The sequence below is a fragment of the Aythya marila genome (assembly GCF_965140915.1).
Source record: "Aythya marila genome assembly, chromosome: 19".
NCBI classification, from domain to species: Eukaryota; Metazoa; Chordata; class Aves; order Anseriformes; family Anatidae; genus Aythya; species Aythya marila.
The window spans coordinates 2,336,979-2,349,570 of NC_139060.1; the positions used below are offsets into that span (position 1 = coordinate 2,336,979).

General features: G+C 50.5%; 1 protein-coding gene across 11 annotated transcripts in view; it reads left to right on the top strand.

The window, feature by feature from the left end:
• EHMT1 (euchromatic histone lysine methyltransferase 1) overlaps positions 1 to 12,592 on the top strand; it is a 114,048-nt gene that overhangs the window by 68,045 nt on the left and 33,411 nt on the right. For 10 of the 11 annotated variants that reach the window (XM_082775412.1, XM_082775415.1, XM_082775418.1 and 7 more), the window contains 6 exons: positions 4,391 to 4,568; positions 5,983 to 6,119; positions 6,995 to 7,183; positions 7,824 to 7,904; positions 9,950 to 10,070; positions 11,720 to 11,851. In XM_082775412.1, the coding sequence (XP_082631538.1) occupies positions 4,391 to 4,568; positions 5,983 to 6,119; positions 6,995 to 7,183; positions 7,824 to 7,904; positions 9,950 to 10,070; positions 11,720 to 11,851 (838 nt within the window). The remainder of the gene's footprint in view (positions 1 to 4,390; positions 4,569 to 5,982; positions 6,120 to 6,994; positions 7,184 to 7,823; positions 7,905 to 9,949; positions 10,071 to 11,719; positions 11,852 to 12,592) is intronic. The other variant, XM_082775411.1, reaches the window with a different exon arrangement.

A 12,592-nucleotide genomic window follows, 5' to 3' on the forward strand; every position in this document is an offset into this window, starting at 1 on the left:
TTCTTGACTGTTTTTCTCACAGTGGTGTCAAATGTATTTGTGGTCCCCCTTTTTTTTTTTTTTTTTTTTTTTTTTCCTGTTCCCAGACAAACATCTCTGGAAACATTGCCCTGGGCCCTGGGAGTGCTGCTTTTGGTTCTTGCCTGTTCCTTGCAATGCTCAGCATGAAATAGCGACTTCCCAGCCTGTTGCACAGGATCGGCTGATGCCATGTGAGGAACTGCAAGAAACACAGGCAGTAGCAACGCACCCAGTTTCTTTCCTTCTTGTTTTTGGTCCTTTCTTGGCTGCCTGTGGCACGCACATGTGGTGCCTCGGACAGCGTGGGGACCGCAGAGCTCCAGCTGTGGCCTGGGGCTGCCCTCGCACGGGGCAGCTCACCGTGCTCTGAGCTGTAGCTGAAAGCAGAACTCTGCTCGCCTGTTAAAAAATTCAGTGTAATTGGAAAAAAAAAAAAAAAAAAAAAGAAAAAGAAAACCACCGCAGCTGTATTGGGCAGGGATAACAGAACGGAGTAAGTTTAGTGCCAGCAATCGTTTCTTGCCTGGAGTTTGGCTGTCTGCAGTGGAGCCCATGCGGGGGTTAGGTGAAGGCACCTCTGCTCTCCAGCACTCGTTGCTTTGAGTGAAAGCAGCTGATCTTCATCCAGTTTCTGAGCATAATGGTTTATTTTGCTAAAAATGCTTCTGGAAGGTGCACACCTGCGTTGGTGCTCTCAGCAGGTCAGGCGGTGCCCAGCAGCCCCTGGAAGCCGGGCGTTGCTTTGCTGCTGCTGCAGGCTGTGGGGCGGCCAGCCGGGCGTTATCCACCCGTAGCAGGGAGACACGAAGAGGAGGAGCCAGGACCTTCAGCAGTCGAAGCAGGAACACGTTAGGATTTGTCATGGCAAACTGGATGAGGAGATGCTGACTGTGATCAGCTCCGTGGGGCTTACTGAAGTGCTCTTTGCAGCCCCTGTGTTTGTACTTTGCTGGCGTTAGCCTCACTCTCACCTCCTCTGCCAGGCTGGGGAAAGGTAAGAGAAACTCTAGAGCCAAGAGGCAAGAGTTGGCTTGGGTGGCTGCTGGGCTGCAAGCAGTTTTAGGATCCCTGCTTGGTGTTCTGCCTCGTGCTAGGAGCGGGAGGGTGGGGGGGACCCGTCCGTCCGTCCATCCATCGTGACAGTGGAAGAAGGCAGCAGCTGGCAGGAGCACTAATTGTGGGGCTGGGCCAGCAGGAGCTGCTTTGCCTTGTCCCCCTGTTCTGCAGGGTGAACCTTCACCCGAGGGCTGCCTCCGACAGCCTTTCCCTAGCAGAAACCACGTTGGAGCAGTTGCAGAAGTCCTCAGGTTGTGCTGGGGGCTCGCAGGCAGACCTGTGAGCTTTGTCTTCCAGCGGATCGCTGTAACATTTTATTTCTGTTTTGCGCTGAAGGGACTCAGCTGTGCCCCCAGTAGCCCAGCTCCCAGCCCCAGGGTCTGTCTTCTGCCTTCGCCTCTTTTCTTTGCACCTTCCAGCTCTCCTGTGCTGCGAGGGGCCGGGCTGTAACCTGCTGGAGAAGGATACAGAACAAGGAAGGGCCCCGCTGAACCCGCTCTCCGCCAGCCTGATGTGGTTTAAGGAAGAAGAGATTTCCCAGCAGAGCAGTGCTAGATTAGCAAAGCTGCTTTTCTGGGAGTGTTTAAATCTGGAGCAGAGCAGTGTTAAGGGCTTGGTGGAAGAGACCAGGATGGACTGTACCTACAGGCTGGAGCTAGGGAACTGGCAGAATTCAGACTTTAGAAGCAGGAAAAGAATAAAGTTGAGTCCACTAAACACTCATAATACTCGTACTGGAAGGTGAAAATGTAATGAGAGCAGCAAAGATACAACTGTTCCACCCAGTGCAGAACGAAGAAAGATGGTGAGAAAGCTGAGAATGAACTGAGCATGAATACATTCAAATCGTTGCCGACCTTTTTTATTACAATCCTTAGATCTAGGATCTGATTTATATCTGTATAAAACGTATATATAAGGTATGTTTTACTGCTGGCCTGCCCAGCTTCCTGTGCTGTCAGGCTTCCTGAGAGATCTGGTCACCTCTCTGCAGAAATTCTCCTTCTGTCGTGTTGCTGCATATGGCTCCAAGTAATGATGCAGATCTCACAAGGCTTAATTTGGTTTTTAGAACTGTTTTACCAGAATTGCCACGAAAAAGTCACATTGAACAGTTGTCACGCAGCCCTATTGAAGATGCTTAATTTATTTCCATATTCTAATTACAGGGAGGGAGAAAAACCCCAAGCTAATAACATGCTACTTTTTCATTTAAAATTTGCTTGTGTTCTGCCAAGCAGTCTGGTGTGGTTTGGATGTGAATTCGTAATGTTTGGGAGTAACAGCAGGCTGCTGAGACCAGCTGCAGGAACCTGCACTGAAAGGACAAAGAGTGCGGCTCTTGTGTACGCTTCTTTAGCTGCAGGCAGCTCCGCATCAGATCTGCCTCTCCCAGGCTCATTTTTCTAATTTTAAGTTAAATTTGGAAAGCAATGGACGTTCAGGGGGACTTGGGAATTCTCAGAATAATCCTGCATCCAGGAGTTAACGTTAACCTTTTGATCTATAAACTAGGGACTTTGGAGAGGTATAAATAGTATTGTTGGGACTATTATTGGCACGCTGTGCCCAGCACTCCTGACGTACTCGTTGTAAGGGGTAGAACAACTGGGAGCAGTCTCGGGAGTGATCCAATGGCCAGAAAATGATCCTGCAGGCACTTAACTTGCTCATTCTTTTAAACTTACTGAATAGAAAGTTTTTTTTTAAAAAAAAAATGTACATGATCATGGTGTATAAGTGTCTTCTTGGAGTGAGAGTTTCTGATGATACAGGGTTTTTTAATTTAGAGGGAAAAGAATAATGCATTTAATTATTTGACAGTGAGAGCAATTAAGCATTGGGACAACATAGCAGAGGATATGGTGGATCTCTCATCTCTGAAATCATTAATCCAAGCCTAGATGCCTTTCAAGAAAAGCCGTGGTAATTCAGCCAGAAGTTATGGGCTCGATGCAGGAATCATTGGAAATTTGATGGCCTCTTTATTCAGGCCGTTTTTGATGATTGTTATAGCTCTGCTGCCTGTGAGCAGTCCCTTGCTTGCTGCCAGCAGCGTGCACGTGGCAGAGCTGTGGTTAGGAGCATCAGTCGCTTCCCCGTTTGTTCACAAGGCCACACGTTACTTGAAAGCGCTGTCTAGGAGTACCTGTACGAACCTGGACTATAACAAGTGTTTGTATTGCTTGCTGCTTCTTTTCTTCCTTTTCTTTTGCCTGGCTTCCTCTTTCTGTTTTGGTATTTCGGCTGTTTCTTCAGAAGTCCCGTAAGAGAAGCGTTTTCCTGCAAGAGGAGCAGCGCTGCAGCATTGCCATCGCAGTGCTTGTCAGCTGCTAACGGTGCCCTTGGCTTTTTGGAGCACCTCCTCCAAACCTGCCTCCTGCTTGGTGGTTGTGTGGGCAGACGTATGGAGGGGCATGAATGTGGCTGGGACATCTCCTAAGTACAGAGGGCAAATACAGCGTGGCATAGGAGTGGCAGCACTTACCCTGCCTGCTGTTGGTGCTTTGTTTGAGTGCAAGCTCAGATCAGTGTGTGCAAGCTGCCTTGGGGCCTGGGAGCCTGCGGTGGTGTGGGGAATGGAAACAACGACAGAATCCTCTCGAGCCTTGCCAGCTCTCCGCAGGAGCTTGTAACCTGCTCTGCGTTTTGTGTTGCAACAGCCAGAGCGGCCCTGCCCGAGCCAGCTCCCCGAATTCAGGGTAAGCTTGGGCAGGTCTTGGCTAGGGCAGTGGCAGTGGTGTTGATGGACGTGCCGTGCCAGGCCAGTCCTTCCCTGCCCCTATTTCGCTGTGTGCTCGGCTGGCGGCTGTGAGCCTGCTGGTGTCGCCGGGGCTTTGATGTGCAGGGTGGTGGCCAGAAGGACAGGTCTGGTCCCATCCCGGGCTGCCCGCTCCCCTAAGTCATCTCTGCAAGGCTGGGATCTGGGCACCTGCTGCAGTGTGCCAGCCACGCTCCGGATGTGTTTCAGGGAACGGGCGTCTTCGTTGTATTTGTGCATTTTCTCCAGAGCCAACCAAACGCCCGTGTAAACTGCCTGGTGCTTCTCATCACCGGCGCTGTGCAGGGAGCTGCCGAAGGATGCAGTCCTTCACCTGCCCAGGGAACACCAAGCGAAGGAGCAGCGGGCTGGGTGTGTTTTGCAGTCTTTAGGCAAAGTAACGTTTGCTAGAGGAGGGGCCGAGTGCTTTTGCTTTGAGTGTGTGCTGCTATGGTCAAATGCAGGTGATGATGCTAGAAAGAAGGGAATTAAATTTGTCCTCTTCATTTCTTTTAGCGCAGAGGCTCAATGTAATTTAATTTTGTTTTTCAGCATGCAAGTAAAGACCCCAAAGATGGGAGAGACAGCAGAGATCAAAAAGAATCTAAGGAGGAAGGCAACAAAAATGTCCTGGAGTTTGGGAAGCCGTTGCCCTTGCCCTCTCTCCCGGGCCTTCACCAGTCACTACCTCAGAACCAGAGCTATGTGGCCACCACGAAGTCGCAGACGGGTAAAAAGGACAGAGTTAAAATCCCCGGCAGCACCCACCTCCCAGACGTGTGTGCGTGTGTGTATGAGTGCGTGGGCTGAGGCAGGTTAGCAAGGACTGGCACCCCTGTTAGTCCTTCTCAGTGCTGAATAGCCTTGAGGATTTCCTTGCCCGCTGGCACCAGTAGGGCTGTAGCTGGGGGCCGTGTTTTAGCAGATGCCTTTCATCTGTCCACCCCTGTGCAACTGGCCCTGGCTCTGCATGATGCTGGTGTCCTCTGGACTCCATGTAGTTGCCCGTGGTGTTGCACACGCGGGGTTTATTCTTGCAGACCCCCGTTGAAATAGTCTCAGAAGTGAAGCTCACTCCCTGGGGAGCTCTGTGCTGTCCTTGGGACCCAGCCACCAGGTGCAGGTTTGTGGAGGGCTGGGACAGAAGGCAGTGGTAGCTCTGAACAAGTGGCTGAGCATCAGGTTGGTGGGTGAGCTCGCCAGGGTCTGGCACCTTGTGCTTCTGCTCCCCATGGGGAGGTTGTTGGGCTGCGACAGGTACCACCAGGGATCACCGCTGCTGAAACCTCCATGCGATGCTCTGGAGCTGTTTCTGAGGGACTTTGTCAATGCAAGAGCTGCTCCCCGTGAGGTACACGAGTGTAAATAACAGGCTTTGGCTTAGCGGAAAGTTTTTGAAAGGATTCTTCATAGCTTTTGGTGAAACTTCATCACAGTGAGAGATGAAGAAATGTTTGCAAGGAACAGCCTGTACGGCTGCTGGTGCCGGAGCTGGCTGGTTCCTGCTGTCTGCTGTTAAAAGAGCCCGTGCTAGGCGTGCTTCTGATGTGTATCCACCAAAGACAGCAGCAGGCGGACAGGAGCCATGGCTGGCTTCATTAGAAGGCCAGGAGGGAGACTCAACAAATTAAGACCCGATCAAAGCAGTGAAAGGAATCAAACAAAATTCCATGGCAGGTGTGAAATGAGGTTAAACGGCAAACAGCTCTTTATTTAAGATTCCTTTTCCCTCTGTGTTCTTTAGTTATTATTTGATCACTTTTGTTGTAAGTCAGTATTATTAGCCTTGCAGTGTCTATTTGAGCAAGTTGGATTCTATTCAGCCTCCTACGGCATCAGCAACGCTGCCAAACGCAGGCTAATTTAAGGATTTGATGTTATGTGTGGTGATGTAGGGGCCAGAAGGAACACGGAGAGGATACTCAGAATTTGGGTGAGTTTGCAGCACTGGCAAAAAGCTCTTTGTGTGTTTGCACGTATGCGTGTGTCATCATTTAGTTGAATTGTAAACAAATTAGTTGGAGTGGGAAGCCTTTTCTCTCAGATCATGCCCTCAAATATGGTTTCCCACATTACAGCCTCCACTCTCTACCCCTTCTTTTCATTTCTGAACGAACTTTGGGTTTATTTTGCTTTTTTTGCAGCTGCTGCAGTATCTCGGAAGAAAAAACGGAGAATGGGAACCTATAGCCTGGTTCCCAAGAAAAAGACCAAAGTGTTAAAACAGAGAACAATGATTGAGATGTTTAAGAGCATAACTCATTCCTCTGCGGGTGCCAAGGTGAGGGGTGCGCTGAGCCTTCTGGGCACTTGTCCTGGCCCCTTGTCCTGGCACACCAACCCCATGGGGAGGTGTGGGAACATGCTGGCTCGTTGCCGCCAGCATCTTCTGTTCTGAGTCTGCATCTCTCTGGTGACAGCATCCTGCTCGCAGCAGCCTCGCTGCTTTGAAAATGGCTTTTTGAGGGTGGCTGTTGAGATACCAGCTCTTAAACATTTCCAGTGAACGTTTCCTTTCTGTCCTGTGAGTGCTGTGGAACTGGAGTTTTCAAGCCTACGCTGTGCGGTAACCTTTTTGTTTTGGAGTCCTCAAGGTTGCTGTCTAGCGTTGCTTGAGGCTGGAAGGCAAAACAAGCAGTTACTTAAAAACAGACCTTAGACTAGGATTCCCTCCTGATCAGCTTCTGCTTTTGCTGCAGTTTGGGCCCTGGAGTTCTGGTCTTTGAGCACTACGCTTTCATGGAGCGGAGTAAAAATTCCTCACTCTGGTTTAACGTCCCTTCGCATTCCCTAGAAACCTTCTTTGCGCCCTTGGTATTCCACGGTGGAGCTGCCCTTCCACGTTTAAATCAGGCTGCGTGGGCTGGCCGAAAGCTCCTGACCAGCAGCCCTCCCCGTACCGCCTCGTGCAGCCACATGAGGCTGGAATGACTCCTCGTGGTGTCTCGTTCCCCAGATTGACAGGGTTAGGTGGCACATGGCAGGCGCTGGGGCTGGCTTTGCTGGCAGCGTTTAAGAGCTCTGGAGGGACATAAAGCCAGCTTTCCCCTGGCAGCTGTAAGCCTTCTAACACAGAGGCGGTCTGGGATGGGTTCAGCTGCTCTGTGCTATGAATTGATGTTGTCTTTGTGGCTCATGTGCTTGGACAACTTCCAGAGTGAAAAGGACCTAGGTGATGTCAGCCCTCATGTGAATGGGGAAAGCATAGATGTAGACTCTGAAGAGGAAGACTCTGATGAGTTAGAAGAGGAGGATGATCACGGAGCAGAACAGGCAGCTGCATTTCCTGCAGATGATAACAGGACCTCTAAAGACAGCGCGTCTGACGCAGACAATGCCAGAAAGGTATTCACATGCCCCGTGCAGGACTTAGAGTGGGATGGGACACTGCTTACACCCCTGGGATAGGAGTGGCGTCAGTTGAGGCAATTTCTAGGATTTTTTTAGTCTGCAAGGTGGCAGAAAGCACAGCGGTGGAAGTGAGGCTTTTGATGACCACTTCCTGCTCCCTCTTTCCCCCGTGAGTCTCCTCACCTACCCTCCTGTTTCAGCCTTGCTGTGTAATGCTCTGTGGTCTAGTGCATGTGCAGGACCCCACGACGTTTAGTTATGTTACTCACCAAACCAGTAAGAGATGTCTTCCTACCCTTGCTTGTTACAGGCTGGTAAAGCACTAAAATTAGTTCAGTTAACTTCTCCCAAATCACGCTGCGTAGCGTAGGTATGAGGCTGTTTCTGGATAATCAGAGAAATTGAGATTTGGTTCGAAAACTTTCTTCTGGAGTTGAATGTTTTTTGTTTTGTTTTGTTTTTCTCTTGTACCATCCTGATGGGTGAACCATGATGTGCATTAACAGCCTTGGAGGTCTTGTCCTGGAGAGGAAACGGCGTTAGTGCACACATGGGCAGCAGGGTGCTGGGGGGTGCGGTGCTCTGGGAGGCCTGATGTGACTGACTCTTTCTCTTCTTGGGCTGGTGGCTGCAGATGGATGATGGCGAGTCTGAGGAGGAGCAAGAGTCTGGAGAGTCTGTGGAGGAGGAGGAAGATGGAGATGAGTCTGACCTGGTAAGCCTGGCTGCTAAATGCACCTGAAAGCCTTTGTCCTGCTGATAATAATTTCCCCTTTGCACTGCTGCCAGAAAGAGAGAGAAGCAGTGTAGTTTCAGGTCTCTTTGACAAAGCTCACTCGCAGGAGCCACCCACACACAGAGTATTGTTTTCCGCAAGGTGCTTAACCATGATCTGTGATACAATTAATTGCTTTCTGATGCTAATTAATGGGCTTTTGTTTGTTGTTTTCAACAAGGTGTTGACTGCTTTTTATGTTCGAATATTAGTAGAAATATTTAAGTGTCCTTGAATTCTTTGGAGGCAGACTTGGCAAGTGGTGGGAGCCAGCAGTGTTTTCTTAACAAGCTGAAGCTCAGGCTGCATTTTCAGAGTCCAGGTAGAGTTGTTCACAAATCCATTGGGCCAGCCACTGTCCAAATTCACGTCTATTTGACATGTCACCTCACTACCACGTGAGCTGGCAGCCCTTACTTGGGAGATGTACAAACAGCACACAGACAGACAGCGCTAAAGCGAGATTTTCACCAGCTGTTGGTGATTTTTACTTGTAGTTTTTCAGATGGCTGGTGAAGGTAACCCGATCCTTTCTTGTTTTTGAAATTGCTGTTCACTGGTTGTCTGTCTCCCCACCCTCCCTTTTACTTTAAAAATTGTGCTCCCTTTTCACAGCATCTCAAGTTGAGGAGCCAGCATTTAAGGCACCCCACTTCTTCAGTCACCTTGAGAAAATTATTAACTTCATTGTCTTGATGGTTTGAGCTGAAGGTAGAAGTAACTAAACCAAATCAATTGTTGAAACTCTGAAGAATCTCATTCCTTATCTGACACTACAAGAGCCAGAGAGGACTAGGCAGGAAGGATTGTGTGGCCTGTGCCTTTCACAGGGCAGCCAAGGCACGTTTGCAGTGCTGGCTCAAGCCAAGGGTTGAGCTTACATTCAAGTCTGAACACCCAAGTCATATCTACACATCCTAGACCGTGGTTTTTGCTGTGCTCATATCTGGTGAGTCAGTCAGCAACCCAGACAGGGACTGGCTCAAACGCAAACCTCTCACCCACGAGCGCAGTGACGCAACTGCTGGAAGCCACGTGGCGAGGCAGAGGCGAGCCCGTGCCCGGGCACGGTTATCCTCAGGGCAGTGCAGACAGCGCCGCGGAGCTGCCCAGGAGCCAGCGCTCAGCACCACCTTTGCCTGGCTGTACTCAGGGTGCAGCACCTGCTTCCTGTTGAAGTAGGCCATGAAGGTAGGGCCTGGTCCAGCCTCTGTTGAAGGCAGCAGCAGCTTTTTTATAGGCTTCAGTGGGTGACGGTTAGCCCTCAAGAGCTGGCAGTTTCAGTCTGAACATGGACGTTATGGCTGGAGCTTTGAACCCTGGGTTGGGGTGCCTGGTTCCCTGTTCTGATGTTGACTTTGAAAACCCACCCCAAGCACCTGTATTTTCTGCATTTAAAACAAACATACAAAAACCCCAAACCCTGTCTAGATTCATACATGCCTGAAGGTTGCTGCATGGTTAGGCTGTGCTGACGTGGTACCCAGTACCTTGCTCAGGGAGGGGGCCCGTCTGCTGTTGTAGGGTTGAACTCCCCAGGGTCTGTTCCAACCCTGTTATGCTGGCTCTTTTAGGTACAAGACAGCTGTGTGTTTTTTTCTAGCACGACTTTGGAGCTATGTGAATATTTTAGTTTGAAAAAAACTTTTCTGGGGAGAAGCTAGAAGTGTGTGTGTAACTGCATACTTACCCTGCTGCACAGAGGTGCTCGGCTACTCCTGTGATGAGTGTGGCGTAAGAGCCTACATGGAAGAGAAAGTGAAGCATGCACTATTGAAATGACAGGAAATACACCCACACGTGTGCTTGTGTTTCCTTTTTGGCGCTATAAAGGCATCTTTGCACCACTTGATTTCAACCCCCCAGTCCTTAAGGCCTTTTCACACAACTCAGGCTGTGTGGGGCTCTTCCACATGGGTGCAAAGGACTGCTGGGGTGCTGGTACCAACATGCCTGACATGCCCGTGGCCTCTCTGGTTATTCAGAGCTCGGAGTCCAGCATCAAGAAGAAGCTGCTGAAGAGGAAAGGAAAGACGGACAGCCCATGGCTGAAACCCACCCGCAAGAGGAGACGGAGGAATAAAAAGAAACAAGCCAGTGTGCTAGGTAACTGATTGTGTTTTCTTCTTTAATTGCACAGAAGGTAGCCTTCCAGGGGGTAAGGACCCAAGGCCCAAAAGGCAGGGGCTGTAGGCAGAGCTCTTTGATTCTTTTGAGGGTAGGCTGCATGGTGAACCAGGGTCTGAGCTTGTATCTCACTACGCTCACGTGAGGCTCACGTCCACGCTTTTTACAGCAGTTTAGCTATGAGGCAACTTCATCATTGGCATGCTGTATAAATGTCTTTTTGTTCATGTGCTCCCCTTATTTCAGAACATCAAACAAAGACCGCGTGGTTCATGTAAACTGTGACCTTGGGGGGCTTGGTTAGATGCAGAAGGAAAGGGAAGAGCCGTCCCAGAGTGGTGCTCTGTTGCTTTTTGTGGATGTTTGTCCAGCTGAATGCAGTATGCAGGCTGTTGCTTATTCTGAAAGCACCACACCGTGTAATTTAGCAACCTTTGGCACATCTCATGGTGCGGACGTAGTGCAGGCGGCCGTTCTGGTTTGACCTGGCACTCAGAGGTTACCCAGCACTCCAGAGAAGTTTTCAGTGCCCTTGGTCTTCTGAAAGCTGTGGGATGGGGAGACTGGGGAAGCAGGCTGGATCTGATTCTTCATCTTCAGGAAAAGTAACAAGACAGGTTTTAAAAAGAAAAAGTTCATTCTCTGAAGTGAAGTTGTGCCTTCAGCATCTTTATTAAGGCTTCACACATCCATAGCCATCAAAGAGTTTATTCCATGTTTGTTAATTCTTTGCAAACAGGCCAGTTTTTATAGTTAAATTTGTTGGTGCCTCTTTTCTAAATGACCACGTTTCAGCCTCTGGGCTGTGCCTGGCGTTTGTCACTCATCTGACGTGCTCCTGTTCCTCCCGAGGCAAACCCCTTCTAAAAAGGAAGCGGGGCCATTGATCCCTTTCACAGCAAATAGCTAATTCTTTATTTCAGTTGCAGACTGGTTTTCCGCCCCTTAAATAAAGGTGGCAGCCAGGCTTTCAGGCTAACACAAGTCTCTTGGCCAAGCCGAGTGGGAGAAGCAAACCAGGAGAGAGAGCTGAAGCCAAGGGAATGCGAAGAGATGACAATTCCCACGAAGGCTGCGAGGGATCCCCCACGCGATCCCCTTCCAGCAGCCACTTTGTTCACTTAGAGCCAGGACTTGGCTTTGATGTTTTCCCCTCCCATGAAGCTGAATGTCACCTGCCTCGTCCTCCTCACCCCGCGTGTTGTTAGCCGGCTCGCTCTGCCTGGCCGGAGTGTACCTGGAGCCTTCGCAGCAGGTTGGAGACAGGAGAATGCGCTGAGTCCCTTCCTCGTGCCATTTAAGCTTCTGCTGCTGTTGCAGTACGGCAGCAGGCAGATGTGCCTTTCAGAGGCAGAACTTACTGGTCTCGTTTCTTCTTTTCTTTGTTACCTACCTAAGTGGAAAGTGGAAAATCTGCCTGATCAGACAGGGAAGGAGATAAGAGATGAGAGATCAATTGTGCCATATATGCCCAGATGTTACATTTTCATAATTCTCTGTGCATCTGTGCTCCCAGCCTCTCCGAGGAGCCTGCAGCCAGCCTGCGTGGTTAAATATGGCCTTCCCACACGCACGCATTTTTTTTTATTTATTTTTTTAGCTATGTAAATATACGTGTTTTAATCTAGGTGCTGAAGCCTATAAATCATCTTTGGGAGGCAGAGAGGGGTCAGGCCAGGACAACAGCATGGAGTACATGGAGGTGTCTCTGGATTCCTTGGATCTCCGGGTGAAGGGAATTCTCTCCTCGCAGGCGGAAGGTGAGTGCGGGCTCCGACGCCGGCCATGGCCCATGATGTTGGTCTTTGTTCGCTGGCTCAGCCCGAGCAGCCAGCGGAGCCCCGGATGCCCCCTGGTGGCTGCCAGCACCCCGAGCTGAACGGTGGCCTCGCCGGAGAGGCATCCGGCCGCTGGGCAAGGGCGTGAGGGTGTCCTGGCCCCGGGAGCCGGGCTGGGGTGGGAGCGGTGGAGTTGAGTGGCTTGAGAGCCCTGCCGAGGAGGGAGGCGTCAGTCTGTCTGTCCTCCTCTCCTGTCCTTGGGCAACGCGTATTTAGCCTCTTCCCAAGTCCCCTCGTTTGGTGCCCGCAGTATCCCCTCGTTCAGCCCCAGGGCCATGGGGAGGGGACCAGCCTTGGTGGCTGGGGAGCAAAGCAGGGGAGCGGTGGCTGGGGGTGTCTGGATGCTCACCCCCGGGCCGAGCAGCCGCTGTTCCCAGTGCTGAACCTGGGCTCCAGCACGGCCTCGCTGGCCTCGAACTGTCTGCCTGTCCCCTGCTGCTCGTTTGCTTTCAAAGGTTGTCTGGCTCTTTTGATAGAGGCGTGTCAAAGAATGGGTGGGAGTGTTTACCACCAAGGGAGGGTCAGGATGGACAAGGGATGCTTTCACCGGAGCCTCTGGATGTCAAAAAGATTATGAAAGTGACAACTTGGAAGGCGAGGAATGAGCTTTGTGATTTGTGGTCATAGAAAAAGCTCTTGAACATTTAATATCTGTGCAGGATA